Genomic DNA, 23,378 nt, shown 5'->3' with positions numbered 1-23,378 from the left:
GGTCAATCAACTGCTGGATGAAGGCCTCCCCGTGCTGCCGCCATCCCTCACGGTCCAGCACTGTAAGCATCCATCTCACTCCTGCACACGCACTCTTCTTATCGCTCCATTTCTGCGACTCTTTTGGCTGCCATTCCGTCGCCACTCGTCCATCGACCATCGTCCCAATACGCGATGTGTCCTGTCAAAGCCCATTTACTTTTATGGATGGTCAACCATAATGTCTGATTTGTGTTTGTTCCCTGATCCATGCGTTCCTTCAATTTTCTCGCGGTGTAATCAACAGTATTTACACTAAGCCGTCAGTCAGTTGGGTCGTTTCATTTCGGGGTAGGCCTACTCAGCTAACAAGCAAGCATGTAACATCGGAAAGTCACAACATGTCGATTGAAAGCTCAGTGAATGGTGATGGTGTAACTGTAAGATTGCTCATGGCCGGTGCTCAGCGGTTAGACCAGATCGACTCACGGGGCTTGGTTGGTGACGCGGGACTTCTCCAGCAGGTACTCGAAGATCTGCGCGCCTGCCACCGTGCCGCTGTTCGTGAAGTGCATCTCCAGGTACTTGCCGAAGCGGCTCGAGTTGCCGTTGATGATGGTGCACGCGTTCCCGAACGCCTCGACCAGCGGGTTCACCTGCAGCACCTTTTCCTGCAGTGCACGATCGCTGGCCTGCCGCATGCACGTTTGCGGGTTTCAGAGTGTGAGAAGGCCCGTGATTTAACTTATGGGTATGCATTTCCAATGGCATGAGCACAGAAAAAATGCATCTTATTCTTTGGTTCTTTCGGTAAAGTCACGTATAAAGATAAAATAATAAATTAAATTAAATACTAGCATTTATTATTTTATCTTTATACGTGACTTTACCGAAAGAACCAAAGAATAATTCCTGCAGTCACGAAAGCTCCAAATTAAGTTTAAAATGCATCTTGCCTCCGTCATCAATATGTAGGAAAAGGTTGTTATGATAAAGGCAAAGTCCTGCAATTACTTATGCCACTGCAAGGGAAAGCCTCCACTACAGGGAGCTTTAGAGTGTATTTGGCCTACGTCTCCACTCTGGCCAGAGTGGACATAGTTGGGGGCAATTAAAGGAGCTTACGTCTTGTTTCAACTGCCGTGCCGAGAGATCGAAACAAAGCGGCGATCTCTGGATAACACACTGTGGCAGAAAAAATGGACGATGCTACATTTCTGTTAAAAGGCAGTGCCTAATGATTGCAGTGACGTGTTTTTTTATCACGTATTTATATACATTAAAACATTTATCGTGACATATTATACCCTGTTATTTTGCTTCTACGCTGCTCCCTGAATCTTCCACGGTCTCTGTTTTGAACTATCGTTTTCACACATTCTCTGGCCCATCTGTTCTTCTCTGTATCTTACTCCTGGTGGACCCTTCAAAAATAAATGATTTTCTTCAATGAGCATTCGCATAGTTGTAAAAGATATCCACAAATAATATTACTTCACCAGGCAACCCTAAGAAATGTTACATAATAAATTAGGATGCGGCTCCAGAAAAAAAAGAGTGAGGTTTTTCCTTAAAGGCACAAAAAATGTTTCACACATCGTAACTATTACCATTTGTTTGTCACCAAAGTGGAACCAGTTTAAATGTGACACTTCCTTCCAGTTTCCATTCATTGTAAATTGAATGCAGTGCAATAGCACTTAGTCAGCTTTTGTGAACATTTCAAAATCCTTAAAAGATAACTTCCTTTCGCAGGGAACATTAAACGAAGTAGCTATGGACCTACTCATACACTGTGGATTTCGATAGGTACAGTAATTTAATGCGTGTGCCTTATTCAGCAGAAGCTGACAGATAATAAAGTAACAGAGTGATTGATGCGGTCGTGCCGAGTATCTCTCGCGAGCAGTACCTTGCCAAGAACTGTCATCTGCTGCACAATGAGATGGGAGCTCTCAGTCTTCCCTGATCCGCTCTCTCCACTCACGATGATGCACTTCACACCACGGTAGGAAAGAAATCAGAATCAAACACTGGACCTCTAATTGCATTACTACCGTGTTTGCCTATACATTACCAAAAATACATTGCGAAAAGTTTTTTAAAAATAAAGCAACGAATGAATGAGAGCCCAATCGCTATAATTAAATTGACATTGCAAAGTCTGGACTATATTTTATCTTCCTTCAAACGGGGAGGATTAAATGCCTGTTACTAAACGTGATATAAAAAGCAGAGAGTGAAGATAAAATTGTCAGAGTTACAGACAACATCCCTCCACAAGGTTGTGATTAAGACTTGTCACCTGAAATGAAAATTATTTCCCCAACTTTACTAAATTTTTAAGGGTATTAGCTTGCATATTATATAACGTGCATTGCAACTGTAAGAGCAACAAGCATAATTAATGAACACGTATTGCTTGTGTACATTACGTGCAGTACAACATGATTATAACGTTACGTATCTAGACCCCGCTTCGCCCGACGATTCAGTAAATTTTCATATTTCATGGTGGAAAATCAGTGAAAGATATGTTTAACATCGTAGTGAATGGAGCACTTGGAGTGGCTGCAAGGGCCAATTCAACCCATCGCAGTACTCAAAATGCACACAAATCGTAGGTGACGCACACATAATTCAATTAATTAATCAGAGAGCTTAAGAATTGATTGTAATCGATACATTAATGGATCTTTGCCACATACGTACAACACGGCACAGCCATTTACCTGGTGGGCATTGTAGGTGACCATGGAGTGGTAAGCGTTGTCGGAGATGGCGAAGATGTGAGGTGGGTTCGCCGTGCGCTTCGCACCTCGGTACAGGACGGAGTGCTGCAGCCCAGGGACACGGACACCACAATTCAGGGCCGTGTGGGACCTTTCACTCAGCCACTCGCTCGACGCGGATACAGCCCCTTCGCGGACAATCTTCAGAGGTGCCTGATGGGCCATCCGTTCCATTGCTACTCTACGGGACGTCTGGCAAGAACATTACCAAGCTGCAGCGGGTACACAATTCTCTGGCACGTGTCGTGACGCGTACTGCAAGATGTGACCATGATTTTCCAAGTGCTCACCGAGTTGCATTTGCTTCCAGTTGCCGAACAAATACATTAAAAGGTCGCACTCATAACACACAAAGTGCTTGCCGCAAATGAACCACAATACCTTGCTGAACTCGTCAAGGAATATAAACCATCACGAAAACGCCCGTCATCCTTACAGAGGCGTTTGGCTCGACATCGAACAAAGACGGTTACCGCATCGCGCGCTTTTAGATGTGCTTCTGCGACCTTCTGGATGCTCTTCCTTCTGATATTAGGAAGCTACTGGAACTATGCATTTTTAAATATAGATTGGAAACTAATTTATTTAGAACTTTTTTTTGTATTTAGCTTGTTTTCCTTCCCGGCACCTCCATTTAGCACGGTTGGCTCTGTGTGGTGCGAAAAAAGTTCAACATCCTGTACATACATTGCTTCATGGCCGCAAGTAAAGTTAGAAGCAAATATCAATCCACCTTTGGTAAATCCTCTTACCTTTGGGGAGTAGATATCCAAGATCTGAAATGGATTGATGGCGATGAGAATGTCCCCCACGTAGGTGTAGATTTGCTGATCGGCATAGCGCTTCTGCAGTTGCTCTATAATTGTCGTCTGTAAGGAGCGAGAGGGAGATCTCTTTAAATATTGGGGTGACAAGCTCTGTTAAGTGAGGATACATTTAAGTTCACACGGTACAGGAGGGGTGTGGTCAGGATCAAACATGCCTACATTTGCTCCCTGGTGGTGATGTTGATATACTGTGTCAGGAAGTCAGTTTAGTCTGAGTTGACCTATGGGTGGCCCATACTGGGCTCAGATATCCATTGGGCAGCATTATAATTTAATAAAAATTACCGCCAGTATTACGTGTGGTCAAGAACACATCTTTGGCTGCAGATAATGTAACTAAGTGTGAAAACCACGGAACATTAAGGCTTTTATCTAGAAAAGTAAACCGTAAAGTTACTTACTAGAATGAGTGTACAACTTATGAGACAGAAAAAGTGTTCCAGCTGAAAAGCACTCGACAGCAACTACATGCTTTGTACAGATAGGACAGGTGGGGCCCTATCACTCAATACCTTTACACCATGGCTAATTCCACATCACTAGTTAATCCATCTTGTTTTACATTTCAATCATGAGGTTCCTGTAATAAGAGTCCTTCTATGCAACGGCAGATGATACACAATTTAAACAGGTGGAAAAACTAAGTGGTTATGCTAAAAACAAAACTAAGAAGGTCAGTAAATGTTTCAAGAGGTCAGATAATTTGCTGAACAAATACATAATGCCTCCTGCATTCAGGGTTACTCTACAGATGTTTCACCGCAGTCAAGGCGCTGGCAGGTGGCTTCTGGAGGACTGTCCATTGATTATGAACCTTTGTGGAGTATACTCCTCCCCCGCAAAGAGCATCTTTCGAGTGTTATTCCATTTTCAAAAATATGACTATTGATTTTCCCCTCGTAGTTTTTATTGATTTAAACATTCTTTATTTAAAGATGAAACAAACCATTTAAGCAAAAAATTTAACCTTCATTTTAAAATCATATTTCTAAAGGATGTGCCACGAAAATTATACAACTTATATTAAATGCAGTCAATATGAACATCTTTCAATCTAGTGGTTATATAAAATGATATTAATGTAGAGAGCACAAGTGCAATCATGACACTTTGTTAGGTAATCAAATATAATGATGCATGGTATCAGACAAAATGCTTAATGATTATCTACAGATCAGATTTTCCAAACACTTGCCGATTTGCCTGCAAAGAAGTTTAACGGTGGCAATGCTTAAACAGAACTGTATACTGTTGTGTTAGTGCTGGATTAAGCTAGTGCGGGGCCTGTAGCATATGTTATAAAGGGGCCCTAAATATAAAAAACACGTAAATATTCAAACAACACATTTTTAACTTGCATAGTAAAGTAATTGGATTTTTTCATTTGCTTTCCAACCAAATACGACAAATGGCTCACTTTAAACACCCAGTCGTTCATAAAAGTTGAAGGCAGTATAGTACTATAGTAATAGAGCAAGTACAGAATCACTGAACTGGAATCGATATCTTGAAAGCATTTAGCGTGGGGCCCTTGAAAGTGCGGGGCCCATAGCATATGCTACTTTCGCTACGAGGATAATCCGGCACTGGTGCTAGTTATTTAATAGTTTATATTCAGGGGGTGAAACAGCAGCGTAGCAGTTCGTGCACAGCACTACAAACCCGGCGAATCGATTTTAATGCCAGGCCATGGCTATCATCAGTGCAGAGTGATATGTGAATCAATCCTGAGCCTTCCTCTTTACCACCAGTGTGGTGAAGTATTGTCAAAAAAATCCTCCATGATTGACACAGCATGGGCAATCCTTCATCGCAATTTACTGTCACTTAGAAGTTGGATAATTTCTGCTCTACATTTTAACTACTTATTCACGGCTTATTGTTCGAGCAATGTGAGCTTGGAAAGTTTGTCTCATTTTCTTTTGAATCCTAGAGCTCTTTGTTAGATCCTCGATGAGACTAAGCGTTCCGATCATCCATAGTAAGTGAACTCTCCCTCTCAGAAAGACAAGGTTGGCACTTTTCAAATGTATGGAGTTCTGCTCATCCCCGCTAAGCCCAACTATGTCCAAATTTACTTCTCTCAATTCTGTCTCCAATTCGATAAGATTTGATTCTTCAAGGAGAGTCCAGCAATGGTCAAAATGTAAAAAGCGTCTTCTTCATACCCAGTGCTTATTACCACCCCCTTACTTCTTCACCTTCTCTGCCAACATCAAGTTTGGTGTAAGCACAGCTGAAGGTGACCGAGTGCCTTGTGGTTCAGGCTGTACTATCAACCGTGAACAATATGTGACCGTACTTCAAGCGGTGATCAGTGTGCATATGTGAAGATGCCTCACCTGGCAAGAGGAACGTACCACTCACACACAGAGTAACCCCCTCCCCCAACCACTATCTCACATTAAATATCATTAAATACATTTACGTTATGCAGTTAGCCAGGTGCACAGATCACACAGCTATAATTGTGCCTGATGAGGCCATTTTTAGATATTGTGAGTCAGTCCGGAAAATACAAAAGTGTGTGTAAATTACAATTTTGATTCAAGTTAAAAGCGTCATCCCACTCAAAAAAGCATAGGGAGGTGCTTATCTCCATTGATTTTTCTGAGCCAGCGGTATGAATTCCACATTTCTGTGACAGGGACCAAACTCTGCTAAATATAACTATTTTACCTTCCCACAAAGAGGTATTTATGATATGGACCCCAGAGAGATGCTTGAGTCAACTATTGCTCAGTATTTTAATCTCACAACTTCCTAAATGTAATTTGAACCCTTAAACCGCAGCACCACTTGACTTCCAGATATGAGATATTACTGAGGTATCCTGTCAGTTTAACACGTAGGCTGTCGCGACCAGGATCCATAATGTACGTGTTTTGGGTTAGATCGAGTAAATATGAATGTGTCGTTAAACCCGCCCACCACCCGACACAGCCTATTAGTCAGGTTTGCCACGTAAACAGAACATGCCAATTCGTTACTCGTACAGCACAACGGTGTGCTGGAGAGCAAATCCATATTGTATATATAGCAAAAGTAGTTATTGCCTGTTTGTTATATCATAGTATGTATAGTATATATCAGTAGTTCGATTAAAATGGTGTACATTGATGCGCAGAATAACAAAGATACAGCACTAAGCATCTCACAAGAAAAAAATGGACGAATGAGCATGATGGAAAGGCAGGACAGATCGTCGGGGGGGCGGGGGGGGGGGTATGGACAGCTGGCTGAATGAATCGGAAAGGTGAACATCTGATACGGAGCACCGCGAGCGAGCGAGTGAGCAGCCGGGAACCTCGTCAAGAACGTCGAGCTTGACAAGGTCGTCCACAACGTTCAGCTCAGCTCGTAGCCGTGACTTCATGTACTCCGTCTTCTTGGTGTGCAGCCGCTCATGCCTGCAACATCGCAGAAGCGTCAGCGATGGTGCTTGTATCGAGCATGGCAACACATTGTGTAAGCTAGGCTAGGCAAATTAATTACACGAATCTGGGAAATGTTCAAAGCTGACACATACTGCGAGCTTCATTGTGGGCTGCACCGCACTTGATTTTGCGTTTATGATTACGAAGGGCTATTTTGAACTATTTAGTGGAGTGGTGCCACAGTGGTTAGCGCACTATGCTTTGGAGCCGGTGACCTAAGTTTGATTCCTGGTAACGACTAAAATCATTGGTGAGTGAAATTGGAGCCGTGTCCTGTGTGCCCCCTACCTCTTTACCAACCCACACTGATCAGTGTGGTGAAGTAGAGTCAAACAATCCCATGACCAATACGACGTAATGAGGCCATCATTCAACAGTAGATTCGGCGATAAATATATCCATACATTTTCAAAGATTTTAAACCGTATAATACATTACCTTCTTAAAAATCGCATCTTATACAAATGCACAGTGTACAGTGCCTTATTCCAATGTGTTTAACAGCAATAATAAAATTGTACATAAGATCATAGGTAGATTCAGTTTATGTACCACAGAAATATGCAAAGTAATTTCCATTAAAGAGTAAACAAACATAAATAAAAGTCATATTCCATGCTGATATAAAAACAAGTCCTCCATACCTGAGAGAAAAATGTTTAATCTACATTAAATTAACCTAAAAATAAAGCTAATTTCACTGGCTTGCTTTCAGTGCTCGTCTTTATGCATAAACACTTTTACATTTGAATTCTGCTCAAGGCAGCATTAATAACAATTCAAAGGCTACGAGACTTATTCAATCACTACTGTATCCCCTTCCTGCTGCGTTCAAGCAAGGGGGATCGCTCCAGGTTGCTTGAGATGAAACCAGAGCATTCGTGACAGCACATTTCCTCACACCCACACATCACACAATGCTGCCGCCAAGGCCAAAGCCTTGCACTTTTTAAGAGCTTGAGCTTAATATTCGTGGAATTGTAAAAGACGTTCCTTTACAAAGCGGTGTCTTTTTCTACCCTGGCTTGATGTTCTCATCACAACTGAGGTTCTTTTTGCTCATCAAAGAAAAACACAGTGTACAATTTCAAACATTTTTACGAGCGACGTTTTTAAAACCGATTATTTAAGATAAGCACCCCGTCATGCAACATATTCTTGCCGTGTTCCACCAAGCACGTCTGCTTACCTCCCACCCTTCCTAAAGCAGTCAGTCTGCACACCGGCTAATGGCCAGACACATTGTCTGAGCTGATGGAAGTAGGACCCCATCAGGAACGCACAGCCATAGCTGTCAGCAGAGCGTCTCGTTCTCCGGCTCACCCCTTCCCACTGCATCGTGCAGGCACACACTCGAGCTCCAGGACTTACGGAGCACGGACTTAGCTCAGCTCATTTCTGCTTGCGCTAGAAGAGGCCCCCTGTTGTTCTGCTCAAGCTGCTTACTGGTAATCTTCACAATAAATCAATTATGACTGCAGAAAATGACTCGTGTGACCTGATATAAAACAAAGTATATTTCCCGCATGTTAATGGTTTTAATTATGTTAAAATGCGACCGGCAATTATATTTCAAATATGTTCGAATTGAAATGGGACAGTCACCTCAATTTCCATATTAAGAGAGGCAAGAATGAAGGATGTTAAAATGCGACCGCCAATGATATTATATTATATACAGAAAAGGTCAATATTTCAAATGTGCTCTTATCAATTATGACTGCAAGCTGTTCACACAAAGAATGCAAATGGAATGTGTACATCATGAATGTTATAGGAAGGGTTTGGTTTGATGATGATCAATCATTTGTGGATCTTTAGAAGCTTCAGTGATCAAAGTAACCTCAGAAATCTTGGTCATATTTCCAAGAATGTATTTGACTTGAGGGCAATAACAATTTAATAAAACACATAATTCAAATGTGCCATCTAATATCTGTTGTTGTTTATTCGTGGGCTTACTTTACTTAAATATTAATGAGTGTTAGTATTAATATTTACACAAGTACGATAACTTTTCTCCATCTTTAAAATAAGGTGGCCATACGAGATGTTCCCATACGAGATGTTAACAACAATGGTTATATGTTCACAACGCTACCCAAAGCACAAACAATGGATGGCATAGACAACTGAAATGGTTCTTGCCCATGTACATGTGTATGTGATAAAGTAAGGTATTTACAAATACGGGTTTATGCAAAAAAACTGTTAACATGACATACTCTATGGTAAGATTATTTAATAAGTACCTCGAACATTATTTATCAAACCGTTTGGTGAAGCTGTACACTAGAGGAGATACGATGCACCAGTTCACCAATTAGTATTGATTCTTAAAGTCACGATACAAGCAATCAATATCCACGTATACGAATCAACGTTTTTTAATTCGTAAATATTGTATGTACTTGGTTTCCATCACCCCAGCAGCCACAAGACGCATTACCATTTACCACCATGTAAAAAACATTTGTTTTAATTTAAACAACGATTCTGAACTTGCGAAATTCATTAACTCGCTATGGAATTGAATTATTTAACCCCTTTTGTACACAGGGCGCTCCAAACTGAGCGCCTTTTATTGAAAATCTGCGATGACAGGCAGAGCAGTCACCTGATCTTCTGGATGTTGCCCATTTGCAGGTGTAGGTCAATGAGCTCCGTCAGCTGCTTCTGGAGTTCCTGCTCGCGGCCTTCCACCTGCTGGATGAACGGATCCTCCAGCAGCTGGGAAACAGTGGCCCGGCGCTCAAAATCCTTCACCAGGCACCTGCAAAACCACCGGTGCATCAGTGCGGAATGCTGAGCAATGCGGAGAGCGCTCGCTTCCCCTATTAGGGGTTACAGCCGAAGTGAAACATTTGACATTCCTGCCAATTACATGGGGTAGAGGGATATAGAGTTTTATAGCAGAAGCATTGCGTGGAGAGGCATGCATGCAGGTCTAGAGCCCTTCAGGCTAATGCAGAGAGGACATCAAAGCACGGGTTTATAGTGCACTTTAAAATGTAAGCATTGCAATTCTATAATTGCAAAAACATATCATGAAATCTCGCCAAGTGATGCGGTCACGTGTTGCTGGGGGGAAGTTCGATCAGCTCAGTTAATCAAAATGAATATCTTGCTTTTCCGCTGCTCCATAATTGCACACTGTGGCATGGAACAGTCTTTAAATTAATCTCAAAAGAGCTATTCATGCAGAAGCATGGATACTTGCAATGGATATCACTGACTTAAAATCAGGAGGAAAACATGGCTAAGGCTTTTCGATTTAAAGCTTTCGTGACTGCAGGGATTCATCTTCTTGGTTCTTTCGGTAAAGTCACGTAGAAGGGAAGTAATAAAATAATAAAAATAAAACATAATAAAATGAAATAATTCTCACGACGTTTCGGCTACAACGCAAGCAGCCGTCTGCTTGCGTTGTAGCCGAAACGTCGTGAGAATTATTTCATTTTATTATGTTTTATTTTTATTATTTTATTACTTCCCTTCTACGTGACTTTACCGAAAGAACCAAGAAGATGGCTAAGGCTGTTGATGTCACTCACTATACCTTGCCTTTACATATTATTTCTGTCCATTACAATTTACTACCCATGGACACATTAACACAGCAGGCATGCAAGTCGTCTCGTAGGATAATGTAGCCCTGATCAAACGTTTGCCGTGGGCATCACTTACTGTGCTATAAATTCGTTGAACAGTGGAGGCCAGAGCTCTGGTTGCTTCAGTGTTGGAGGAGGATTTCTGCATAAACACATGTCTCACGTCAATGTATGGAAGCATGCACTGCAGCAGCACACAGAGATCTTGAGCATTAGAGCAGGTGAGTTGTGCAGATGCAACATGTAAATATGTCACATTCATGACATAATATAACAAACCTGGATGCAATGTTTCTGCCAAGCACGAATAATTATTCATTTGAGAAGACTGTCATGATGCAAAGGGCAGTGGACTCTGAAGGGTGGTGAAAGTGGGTGACAGGACTAACCCCGAGGCCACTTTGTTGTTCTTTCGGAATGTCAGGCAAATGTTTCCCTCGGTTACTTTCCAGTATTCCTCATTTGCAGCCACCACAAAATAAATGCATTACGCATGTTTGGTCATACATAACTGCTGGCTTTGATACTGTCAAGTCCACGTTAACCAGCGGCCAGCCGGTGCATGCCAGATGCCCCTGCCTTTTTACTGACAGATCTACGTTAAAATTAAGGTAAGGATGGGTGTTGTTGACACACAAAAATTCGCTGAACTTCAGAATCTCCGCAAATGTTCACGCCGAGACTTGCGCCAGCAGGTATACAGCACCACCTTCCCTTGCCGGTCAAGCGGGGCGGCACACCGCACACCGAAGGGCCCAGCCGCGAATGCACGTGGTGCACAAACCCATCGATTTCCCATCCCTCGCCCTGCCACCTTTCCCCGTGCCGCTCACCGTGGGATCTTAAAGAGGGCGCGCATGGGATGCAGCTCATACAGCGGGGGGTCACCATCCCCCAGCTCGATGGCCGTGATGCCCATGGACCAGACGTCACAGCGCCTGTCGTACATGTAGTCCAACTGCTGCTCGCAGGCGATGACCTGCGCCCGGGAACAATAGATCAATCGGAACCGCCAGAGTGCACACTGCTGCGGGTGCAACGCAAACAAAAGAGGGTGCTGTAATTGCGTGTGCTCTGTTTTGCTCGGCTCACTGAGCTGTGACCAGAATGATCTGACCAGAGGCTGCTTGACTGTGGTTATGTTTTGACGTGTGCTTGTCAAGGCAAGCCGATGTGCTTCAGAGTTCGCTGCGATGGAACACATCCTTGCATGTTTGAATGTGCAAATCGTCCTTTAACTTTTTTTTTATATAAAAATAGAAAAACGCACACACGTGCCTCATATCTGTTACTGTATTCTAGAATGTTTATATTGGTCGCTTTTTGACATATTCTTATACTGTATATACAACAAAATAGAGTACTCTGACAACACTGGGAGAAAGCCTGTTTTGTGCTGCTAGTCTATTTATGTAAAACACACGTATTACGTACTTCTTATTTACCTTCACGATAATGACTATGCAATCAAATAGTGGACAATGGTTAATGATGTTTGGTTATATCGTATTACATGTTAATCACAATTTGGCTCCAACAAAACCAAATATGGCAACACAAGAAGTGGTTTTGCATTACCGCAAGCAGAAATACTCTGATGTATTTTTGGGTTGTACCGTATGTTCCTCGGCATGGTGTCAGAGTTTTCGCTTCATGTACCGGCAGGTTTTTCAGGTATGGAGATCTATAGAACGCAACCATGAAAACTCATGGAGTAGAAATAACCCCATCACAAGTTAACCAACCTCAGGTGCCATCCAGAACGGGGTGCCCACTGCTGTGTTTCTTTCCACCCGAGTTTTTGACACCTGGGCCGATACACCTGTAAACAGAAATACAAAATAATAATTCCCTACTTGGGCTGGGGGAAAAGAGACACTGAGCCGTAGTGAGAACCTATTAAGGCCAGTCCAGTAATACCCCGATTTACGTCTCCCCAATTTTTAAGTAGTTTCGCAAATACGTCCGTCACTTTATTAACGCCACGACCTGATTTGCGTCGCCTCGTCCTGCACTTACGTCACTCACAGCATCATCCATCCTTTCTCGTATCCGTCGCCTCAGACTTCGCCTCCACCTACCCGATATTCGTCGTCGCACCTTTCAGGAACGTATCCCCGACATAAACCGGGGAATTACTGTGCTGTAGAATATTTTGGTGAAACTACAGAAATGTCACGCCAGTAGCTCGTGAGATACCAAAGTCGACAAGTCTGATGCCCCCATCCGTCGTGAGCAGAATGTTGTTTCCTTTGATGTCCCGGTGGATGATATTGTGGCTGTGGAGGTGATTTAATCCCTGAATGGACACAGAAGATATGTACATTGTCAATAAAAGTGCCATGTTATTGAAATTACAATGCAACGTTCTAATACTTGCAATACATATGATATTTAACTGCCTTAGAAACATTTCATTGAATAATCACTCTGTGCTGTTGTGACAAATATTTTCACGAAAAGATGCACACACCTATAAACCGACAATACGCTTCATTTCCATTAACTTTTGACAAATCAGCTCTAAAAATAACTCCTGACAGATTTTCCCAATGAAGCATGACAAGATTTTAGCTTAACAAACGTATCTTAATAAAACCGGGCATCTAGACATTACAACAGGAACCCCATACATGAGAAGCCATGGCTTTTGGCTGCGACATGGATGCACCCTGGCAGAGCCCGGTTAGAATGAGAGACCTCGGCCCCGTGCCCCTGCCCTGATGGGCCCTTACCAGCAGGGCCCCGCGGAGGATGTAAGCGATGAGCATGACGTCCATGCGCTCTCCGCGCTTCAGCTGGCCCTTCACCAGGTCCGTCACCGAGCCTCCGTTGCACAGCTTGAGGCAGCACAACACAAGCAGCAGACGTGGCAGCACTCACACCCCTGGCAAACAGTTGCGCCGCCGCCGCCACATCAGGCCGCAGCAGAGGAGAGTTCCTCTTGTCCGCGACCCTATTACCTACGACGACTATGATCCCTGGCAGCTGAAGGGCTGTGGAAACTGCAATTATCCGTGGCCATCTTTTTTCCCATTATCCTCCATTATCCATGGGGGGGGGGGGGTTCCCGTAGAAAAGTGGAGCAAATTTGTGGGTACTGTAATTGGGCAGATTCAGAGGTCTAAACGTGGACATTCCGCTTAAGGGAGAAGCAAATTCGATCGTACAGTTGAACAATTGCAGGCACAGGGATCAATCTGGATTTGCAATCACTGTAGCATGGGTCAACTTTGTTATAATTTACCATCGAATGTGTGAACGAGTGAGCAATTTGTGTGTGCTTACTCACCGGTGTTTTTTCTGGCAGCTACATATAGTCATAATAATTATACAAAAAAATAACACTGTAACAGTAATTTATAGACCTTGTCAATCCACTGCAGGACAAAAGCCTCCACCACACTCTGTTGGTCATAGTTGTTGCTCAATCATGAGGTTGAATGGGGGATGGCTTGGACTGGTCCTGTTTAGATTTCATTTTCTAGTGATTGATAACCATGGCTGAGAATAAAACTTCGGCTGAAGAGGTCATAGCCCAGTGCGCTAACCACTGTGCCACCACTCTATCCAAATATGTGTTTACCCAGTAAAGCCTCACAAGACTCTTTTTCATGAGTGTTCTCAACTGAAATGTTTGGCCAATTTGAATAACGAGTGTTTGTCTTGTGTGAGTAAAACACCAGAGATCCAGGTGAAATCCACACATACAATGGGACAAAGATACAATAAATAGACTCAAGCACCCATTGTTTACTGTCACCTTATGGTCACCTTGCAGCCCATGCCTGCAATAACAGATTTTCTCTGGCAGAATTGTCCCATCATAAGATTAACGAGATCTTTGGGCACATTCATGGTGATTTTACAAAAGGCAATACTATTAATGTATATCTAATACTATAATTCCTCTCGTATGTTGCAGATTGTGAAAATACGCATCATGTTTATCATTAACACTGACTAATAACAGAACGAATATACATTTTGCCAATGGACCTTTAAAATCAGATCAGAAATAATCTTGTGGTCCAACATAATAATAATCATTATCATCATCATGCAGTCTGTGCCCAAGGATGATGACCTCTCTTGCATCTGGAGTCGGTAATCCTTCGGCATCATATACGGTTGTTACAAGGCCGTAGCCATGGAGTCAACATTGGGGGGGGGGACCAAATCTTCCAGGGGGTCTGGAGGTCCCACCCCAGAAAAATAAATCCAAATTTGAAAACGAATTTCGTGCCATTTCCTGCCTAAAATAAAAAAAAAAATCACTAACACATAGGATGGACTTTTTATTGATTTTTTACAATAATGTCTAATTGTTTATTGTATTACATTGCTCTGTTTTTTTTTTCTTTTTTACCTTTTCTTGTTTCATTGTATGTAATGGCAGAGATTAGGGATTAATAAAGTACAACCATAACCACAATCGTATAAACAGAAATCTATTTTATAGCAATATATTGTGGGGGACATTTTGAGCCTATTTGAATATTGGGGGGGGATGTGTCCCCCCTCAATATATATTATAATTACGGCCTTGGGTTGTTATATTTGGTTCCTGTGAGTTTGCTTGTGACTTGCAGGACCAGAGTTTGAACGACACACCCTTCCACAGAGATCACATGCAGAGTGGGCTGAGGACAACTCCAAAAATATTGTTGTTTTGAAACAAATATGGGCAGCTAAATTTGTGACCAATGTACTGTATGATACATATCAACTATACTAGTCACTAAGCCACCCTCCGGTTAGATATGCTTGCACTCAGAACAATAGTTTCAAGTTCATTTTTGTTCTGCCCAGGTGAGAGACCAGGAGAGTCTTCATTGCAAGAGTCACCTTATTTACCAAACGAACGAAAACAAAACAAATTATATACAGCAATACAGAAAAGCAATCGGACCAAACACAAACCACCATACCACATGAGGAATTGGATATATTACAAATATAAATCAGCGTTGATGAGAGTGATGTGCTGGGTCCATTTGTTGGGAGTGGGCCTTATGGTTACCTCAAGGACGATCCACAGCTGGTCGCCATTGACGCCGTCCTTCTGGTAGTACATGCCAAAGAATCTGACGATGTTGGGGTGCTCCGGCAGGGAGGTGAGGATACTGTACTCAGCCTCGATCTCCTCGTCAATATCCTGCTGATGGACATTGTGTGAGCAAAGACAGAGGGCTCGTGCATGCCCTCGGAACTTATCAATTGGTACCCAGACAAGCCGCGCATTTCTGATTAGTATGGTTTGCTTCATATGGTGTGTAGGAAGTTCAACATACGTACATACAGCGTAAATCGAAAAAAAATGTCATTCTTCAATGTAGTTACAAAATGTGTCTGCTTGCTAAAACCCTAATGTTGATGAGCCCAACATATTTCTGCAATGCATTTATACAAATATTTATCATCATCAAAACTGACGTTATAATCAATGCAAGGTACAAATATCATTTACAATTATCAGTCATGTTCTATCCACTGCTGCTGGATGAATGCGTTACTATGTTCCATCCCATCCTCTACACTTCCAGTCTCTACTGTCCCTCTCTGTGGCTCCCTCGCCCTGCGCCCAGTCTCGCTTTCGTTAATTTACCCTTCTTGATCCCCTTCACTGGAACCAACTCCCACTGCACAATCACCTTCACTATAACCTGCGTCCGTTCCTCCCTGAAAACCCATCCCTTCTGCCTAGCCCATCCTGCTACGACTTCGCCTTCTCCCTGTTCCCCAGCTTGGACCAGGCCTCACGCTACGCCTCCTTAACCACCCCCACCTGTCCTCCTGACATCACAACTACATCCACACTTTAAATAATCAAAATCTTTATTTTCACCACCATCATCTAATGTACAATTGTATAATGGTTGTAAAGTGCGTTGGAATACGGCACTATATAAATATGTATAAGATAAGATCATTTCCTGTAGTTCATTAACATTGATTGATATGACTAGACCATTGGTGAATATTAAATAGTATTACCTGCATCATTTTGTTTTACCTTTATATACCAAAATGTTCAAGTATATCGCAGTGTCAGTGAATGTCTTTAGTGAGAGCGTATCTCCTATCCTGACCCCTCTTTTGCTTTGGATATTGTTACTTAATCTCAAATTAGCTCTTCATAATTGGTACATATAGTTTCAACATATTTTATTAAGGCCCCTCACTAATTGGGAAAGCTTAAAAGTCATTGTCATTTTCCACTGAACAAAATGCCCTCTGATAGTCTACAAAAGGCATAATAGATATTTCAGATTAATTTTCTTTTCTAGAATCTGATGGATAGTATGTACCGTATGTTAAAATAATCGTGCCCATTATTTACCCAGGAAATCCTTCAATATGAACTCCTTTACGTAGTTTGAAAGCTATGAAAAATGAAAATACATTGGTATATGTAGATGATGTTATTATAAATCATATTTCATTATTAATTTATAATATATTATAAGGTGAAACATCTAGATTATTTTCAGGTATGTATATACAATATATATAAAATGACTCACCTAATGCTAACAATCTTTATTGACTTAATTTTTTATTTAAAAGCATGAACGCTTTATCATTCCCTTACAGGAATAGGGGGTCCCCTTTTTTCTGGCAACAAAACTGAAACCTTTTGACAAGGAATCATGTGTGCATTAACTACAATACTTGTGGTCAAAATTCAAACAAAAAACACACTGATAACATATGTATTGTCCCTGAAACTGATTGGCCCACACCAGAGGCGGCTTTCTTTTGAGCCTCGTCTCAATTGGTGCTAGACCAGAGGACGCCAAAAGGCGTACAGCTCAAAGACAATCCACTATCAAAGTAATGAGGGCTCGGGGTGAGCATCTACATCATTAGACCTCCTTTGCCAGTACCAAAATATAATAATAGTATTTCCCCCCCTTTCTTTCTGGCAACAAAATTTAAACATTTTACAAGGAATCATGTGTTTGGCAGCTATTATTTATTTATCTTACTGCAATAGGTTACTTCCCCGAGCTGCTCAACCACTCAAAATACTACAGCCAAGTCGTGACCTGTACAACGAGTTTTACAAACACCACCCCTGCAAGCACCACAGCTGGGTAAATAGTGTGAAATAACTAATGGGACAGATCAGGTAACGTGAGGCTAACCAACACCCAACATTTAGCCCATGTGCTCCAGCAGATGATTCATCGATCCATTATTATATTCAAATGTTAAGCAATATGCTATCCTTAGTTCTCTTGCCTTCATAATCCATCTCAAATCCCAAATACTTAAGGGAAAATGTTTGTCTGAATATATTTTTAGGGTATTTATGTCCAAGCTAGTATCACCTATCCCATTAAAAAAAAAGTCGGTGCTCTCTAATAACCTCAAACACATTACAAAATCTGACCTGACACATCCTTACGTGTTCAACCTAAGATCCACACAGCCCTGATTGAATGCATTACACATGAGTGACTTCTCCTGGCAAGAACCCACGTTCACGGGATCCAGGGTCTTGACAGCAGCCTTGCTGCCATCCTTCCGGCTGGTCGCCTTGTACACCTTTCCGTAGGTGCCCTTTCCGATCGTCTCCACCAACTCCCAAGTGTCCGAGGGGTCTTTCAGCTGCTCAAACTTGATCAGCTTCGTCGACATCTTTCTGAGGTTTAGCAACAATATACGCTGTCGGGAACAAGAACACGACGTGCGATTACTCGAAGGCGTACACACCTGTTGAACTTGACGAATGAGAAGGCACGTTTAAGAGCGAGACATCAGTCTGGCTGATGTTATTGTCATACATGTCGTCTGCGAAGGTACACGTTTCAAACTCAAAATACTTTGGGAAAAGTTCAATGTTCACAACGTTTTACGAGACGTATTTCATTTTGCACATAAATTGAGATCATTACTTCGGTAGTATAACCATGTAACAGTGTACGTTATAATCGCGAAACTGTACGATAATCTGATTACGCGAATGCGACAAGCCGTGCCTTCAGGGGATCCGTCTGCATCTCGCAAAACTCGGCCACAAGGTGCACGCAAAGTCTCCCGTCGCCAAACAACCACGACTCAACAAAATCAACCACACATGCCTTGTGTGTTGCCGTACAGATTCTAACTAGACAGCCGCACACACACGAACCGCACAAACAGGCACGGGACAGCAGGCGTGTGACCTATATGCTAGTCAGCTTCAGCCAGGCAAAAAGGGGACAAGTGAATGCATATCCCGCTAATCCTATTCATTCTCGGCCCACTGAAAAGAGATAGCTGCAACCGAGTTTGCAGAGGGGGCTCTAAGTTTCGAGCTCGCAGGATGCTTTTTCAGTGTTGCAGCAGTGCGGCTCAGCGATGCAGCCCATATCCCCCGAGTGACTTGTCACACATTATACGAAGCGCGCCTTCCCAGCACAGCTGTTGTCAGTGACCGCAGCAGCCTCTCTCCTCCCTGGGTCAGCTCACGGAGACTTCCCTGTCACAAGCTGCTATTTACTGTCGGAGAACATTACCCGGGCAGCTTGTAGACGCACACCAGCTTTGCTCCGCAATCCTTCACCAAGAGGCCATTAGTAACAACCGCACTAAATGCATCTTGTCAATGGTTAAACCGTCAAAATAGTTCAAACAAAACATAAGCGCGCGCGTAACATGCTGCGTTCACAATTCGCTCTCGGCAAGTGAGACGACTGTAGCATGGTCTCTTGAGTTCTCACCTGATGTAGCAAATAAACTTGACATTACAATTGTCATGCACTGCACCAGCAGCTATTTTGCTGAAGCTAATTGATCAGATCTTTGCCCAACCACATGCCCTATGCTCTACTGAAATTGCCCGAGGCACCCAATCGGCAGAGGCTCATATTTTTTTACACTCAGAAACAATTAACGTAGAGTGTTCCACTCTGCATTAAGAATTTCTTCCAGTGCACACTTACCGAACCCTCTGCGCATTCAAGTCGTTCACCAACACTACAAAATCACCGAGAGCATGGCGTGATGTAACCCACTCACCGCAGAGCGGTCTCATATCATCATTACATCGATGCTACCAGCGCGCTTCCAATCTGCGCATCCTAGATGCGTGCCCACTTAACACAACATCGTGTTCCATCTGCCAAACCCGGCACAACTCATTAGGCTAGCACTGCGTCCAGCTCGCCAACAACAGAGATTAATGAGGGCCCATCGTACAATTTTTCTTTGTGCTCCAGTTATGGCATTCTTTGTGCTCATTAAGAGCGCAGCTCAGCAAGTGAAATATGTGGCCATTATAATGAAGATTATAATTTTTGTGGCCGTGTTTTGTCCATTACGAATTCCATTGAAATGTAGAAGAATAGAATTACGGTACTTCATTAATGAAAATACTGATTTCTGTATAAGTACAAAGTGATATAATCTATAAGAAATACACACATATGCATATTCAGTAGGTAAATGCAGTGCAAAAGACACAATATAGTTGAATGTGCTGCCCTTGTGCGCGGGTGTGATACAGCGCTTTGGATGCAAAGGTTGGTGGACCGTGCAGTGAAAGTCCCAAACCTGCTAGGTAGAAGGTGGTTGGGAGGTGGCAGCACAGAGGGTGGATATGTGAACCCATTGGTGTGGACATTTGAGTGTTATCTCCCCAAACATTTCTGTTTCCTCCCACACATAACACAAGCTCTGTTCTTTTAATGTTTAAGTCAAACTCTTAAATGAAAATGTTTCAACGAGATGGGGTTTTTTGTGTGCAAGCGACTATGCTGAGACCATCAACTTAAGACACTTGAGAACCTGGCTTATTCAACTGTTATCCACTTAATTTCTCTGGCCTCTCAATTGGTGTGCTATTAAGAAGGGCCATTGCCCAACATGGCATCCAATGTATATATATATAACCTTTTATGCCAGTGTTATTGATGAATGTGTTCAGTGTTTTGGCTTATTGATGGGTGTCGAGATCTGAACACAGGATCTCAGCAGTACCAACTCAGTGCTCTGACCGCCAACCCACCTGGCCACCTTGATGTACTCTTTAACAACAACAAAATGAACAACGAATGCATGACCCACCTCCCCCATCCCTGATAAAAAAAAAACAGGATAAGGATTCACATTTCTAGTTCCATAAATAACATTACGTTTACTATGTGACGCATCCGAAAGGCAAAATACAGTGTTATATAACATTATACAATACATATCTAAAGCATTCATTAATTTAATCTGCTTTGAAATGGACATAAACACATGGTACACACCTGCAGAACATTCGCCAATCTTGGCGGCTGACCTGTCGCAGTGACCAGTCTCGCTCTTCTTTGACAGTTGATCCACGTCCTGTACCAACGTTATCGTCAGATGATGAGGTTGGCAAATGTACTTTTTCGCATGATACTAGGCTATTAGCAGCTGGAATTGAGCACGCCAGACACCATTGAAGCGTGCAACACAAACACACACATTAGGCGCGGTATTCTATATCATACACCAATATACTATACCGGACACAGAAACCACTTAAAGAAGTGTAATGCTCCTGCTGGGTACCCTCAGCTCAAGCAGCAGAATCCAAAGTTCTCGGCTGGCGACCTTCAGCACATTGTGGTGGCAGGAGGCGGTCCTGCCTTCGTTTGCCTTTAGGATGTGTGAACGTGTAAATGAATATCTTTCCTGTTGTTCAAGCGCTCGCCACCAAATGTCTTTTCATGGCTCCGAGGGAGGAACGGAACGCTTCACACAACTGCTATAGAATTGCGTTGTCGCTTACTAATTTCAACACAAGAGCCTACCGTGATGCTTTGTTTTGTTTTAAATGACGAACAAAGTTATCTCCAGAGGAGGAAAACAAAACGCAGTTACCGTGACAATGTGTGATACTGCGATGCTGTTTGTGTACCTGGCCTGTGGTGATATTCAGTGTTAGCCCTTCAGCTGTAAGCTGATCTATGCAAACAGGCATCAATAAATGAGCGTTTCACTGATCCCTCACGTGGGAAACTCAAACCGGGGGCAGCGTTTAAAAATGTAAAACCACAAAGAGCCCCAACGAGGCCTTGATAAGCGCAGACGCAATCATGAGCAGCACATACCCTGACACCGAGTTCACGGCCTGATCTATGAAAGCACGAGCTTATGTTACTTGATATTATTTTACATTTGACAATAAATATACCCTGCAGTAACACGTATATTCATTTAAGTGCCCTTACAAAAATATATCTCTGAAATGTGCATTCAAATCATGCTGGGTAATAAAGCGTGTAAGATCGAATTGTGTTAATCAAGAGGCAATATTTGAGTGGTTGGAGATTCCATGTCACCACCGAGCGCCACTCTGACGACCTGATGTCAAGTTGCATGAATATCAGGAGCATTAAAGACAACAGCTCTCCAATTTAAAATAAGACACATCTGTCATATCCATACTCTTCCCACAATCCTGTAATCGGAGCACTAAATCTGCCCTTTAATGTAACACATTGCCAAGGCACAATAACACATTGCCAAGGCAACGTATTATTGTGAGATGTGTCTATAGACTCGAGGATAGAAATAATATTCTGGCGAAAGAATACCATTTATCGGAGCAGAAATTGAAGGGATAGAGGAAATTTAAACTATCCGTGTCAGTCTTATGAATGTATTACCACCTATTCGGTATTGCTACATTTCAAGTGTCTTTCGAACGTCGTCTGTCATTGCAATTCAATGTTTATTTGTTACACGGAAAATCCCATATACCCAGTTACTCAGCAAGCTTCGGTGGCAATGGAGAGGTGCCCAGCCAGCAGCCAGCCAGCAAACTCGAGGCATAAATGATGTTTAATAGTATAGTAATGTCCAAACTTATTCTTATCATAAACTAGGAGTAAAAATTAATAGCACTACGAGTGACCGAAGATTAGTTACGTGGCTTCTCGCCGTAAACAATACCACATCACCCCAAGATTCCGATCGCTCTGGTGATCCCCAGTCAAATCTCTCGCCATCTTCAAGATAATTCATGGACTTGGCACAGCTTACCTGCCCTCTTATTTCACTCGACTACCCTCCCTACGCGCACACACACACACACTCCGCTCCACACACACACACTCCGCTCCACACACACACACTCCGCTCCACACACACACACTCTGCTCCACACACACACACACTCTGCTCCACACACACACACACTCTGCTCCACACACACACACTCTGCTCCACACACACACACTCTGCTCCACACACACACACACTCCGCTCCACACACACACACTCCGCTCCACACACACACACTCCGCTCCACACACACACACTCCGCTCCACACACACACACTCCGCTCCACACACACACACTCTGCTCCACACACACACACTCCGCTCCACACACACACACTCTGCTCCAAGAACCCAAGTTTGTTTTAATCGAAGCCCTTTGTCAATATTCATTCCCTGTGAGGTTGCTCATTCTCCCGTGTTGCCCGCCTTTTCTGAAATTCCCTTACCCCTGCCATCCGTGCTGTCGACTCCATGCTCGTGTTCAATGCTCGGCTCAAGACCTTGCCTTGTTTCATCTGCCTATGACTGACTGCCTATTCATATAAAACACATATGCCCACTTTTTCTATGCATCAGCTTGAGATGCGGTCACATTTAGATGCGACATAAATCCACATTGCATTCGGCGTTTGCCAAGTGTTACTCATCCATCAGGAGCATTCTCTCACTCTCTTACCTCACAGCAGGAAATGAAGTAGAACA

At 42.8% G+C, this 23,378-nt stretch overlaps 1 protein-coding gene across 1 annotated transcript in view; it reads right to left on the bottom strand.

Annotated features, from left to right (window-relative positions):
* Positions 1 to 20,932, bottom strand: part of MYO3A (myosin IIIA) — a 39,457-nt gene extending 18,525 nt beyond the window's left edge. Inside the window, exons 1-14 of the mRNA XM_078865357.1 lie at positions 20,891 to 20,932; positions 18,135 to 18,320; positions 15,670 to 15,804; positions 13,382 to 13,486; positions 12,846 to 12,945; positions 12,392 to 12,468; positions 11,480 to 11,625; positions 10,723 to 10,788; positions 9,653 to 9,808; positions 6,906 to 7,008; positions 3,524 to 3,640; positions 2,712 to 2,816; positions 1,892 to 1,975; positions 469 to 671 (exon numbers count right to left, since the gene is read on the bottom strand). Of these exons, the coding sequence (XP_078721483.1) occupies positions 469 to 671; positions 1,892 to 1,975; positions 2,712 to 2,816; positions 3,524 to 3,640; positions 6,906 to 7,008; positions 9,653 to 9,808; positions 10,723 to 10,788; positions 11,480 to 11,625; positions 12,392 to 12,468; positions 12,846 to 12,945; positions 13,382 to 13,486; positions 15,670 to 15,804; positions 18,135 to 18,293 (1,556 nt within the window). The 5' untranslated portion in view covers positions 18,294 to 18,320; positions 20,891 to 20,932. The remainder of the gene's footprint in view (positions 1 to 468; positions 672 to 1,891; positions 1,976 to 2,711; positions 2,817 to 3,523; positions 3,641 to 6,905; positions 7,009 to 9,652; positions 9,809 to 10,722; positions 10,789 to 11,479; positions 11,626 to 12,391; positions 12,469 to 12,845; positions 12,946 to 13,381; positions 13,487 to 15,669; positions 15,805 to 18,134; positions 18,321 to 20,890) is intronic.
* Positions 20,933 to 23,378: the final 2,446 nt, after the last annotated feature.

Source organism: Lampetra fluviatilis, chromosome 2 (genome assembly GCF_964198595.1).
Source record: "Lampetra fluviatilis chromosome 2, kcLamFluv1.1, whole genome shotgun sequence".
Taxonomy (NCBI): Eukaryota; Metazoa; Chordata; class Hyperoartia; order Petromyzontiformes; family Petromyzontidae; genus Lampetra; species Lampetra fluviatilis.
Note: the sequence above shows the minus strand (reverse complement) of the source record. Positions and strands in the feature narration are given on the sequence as shown.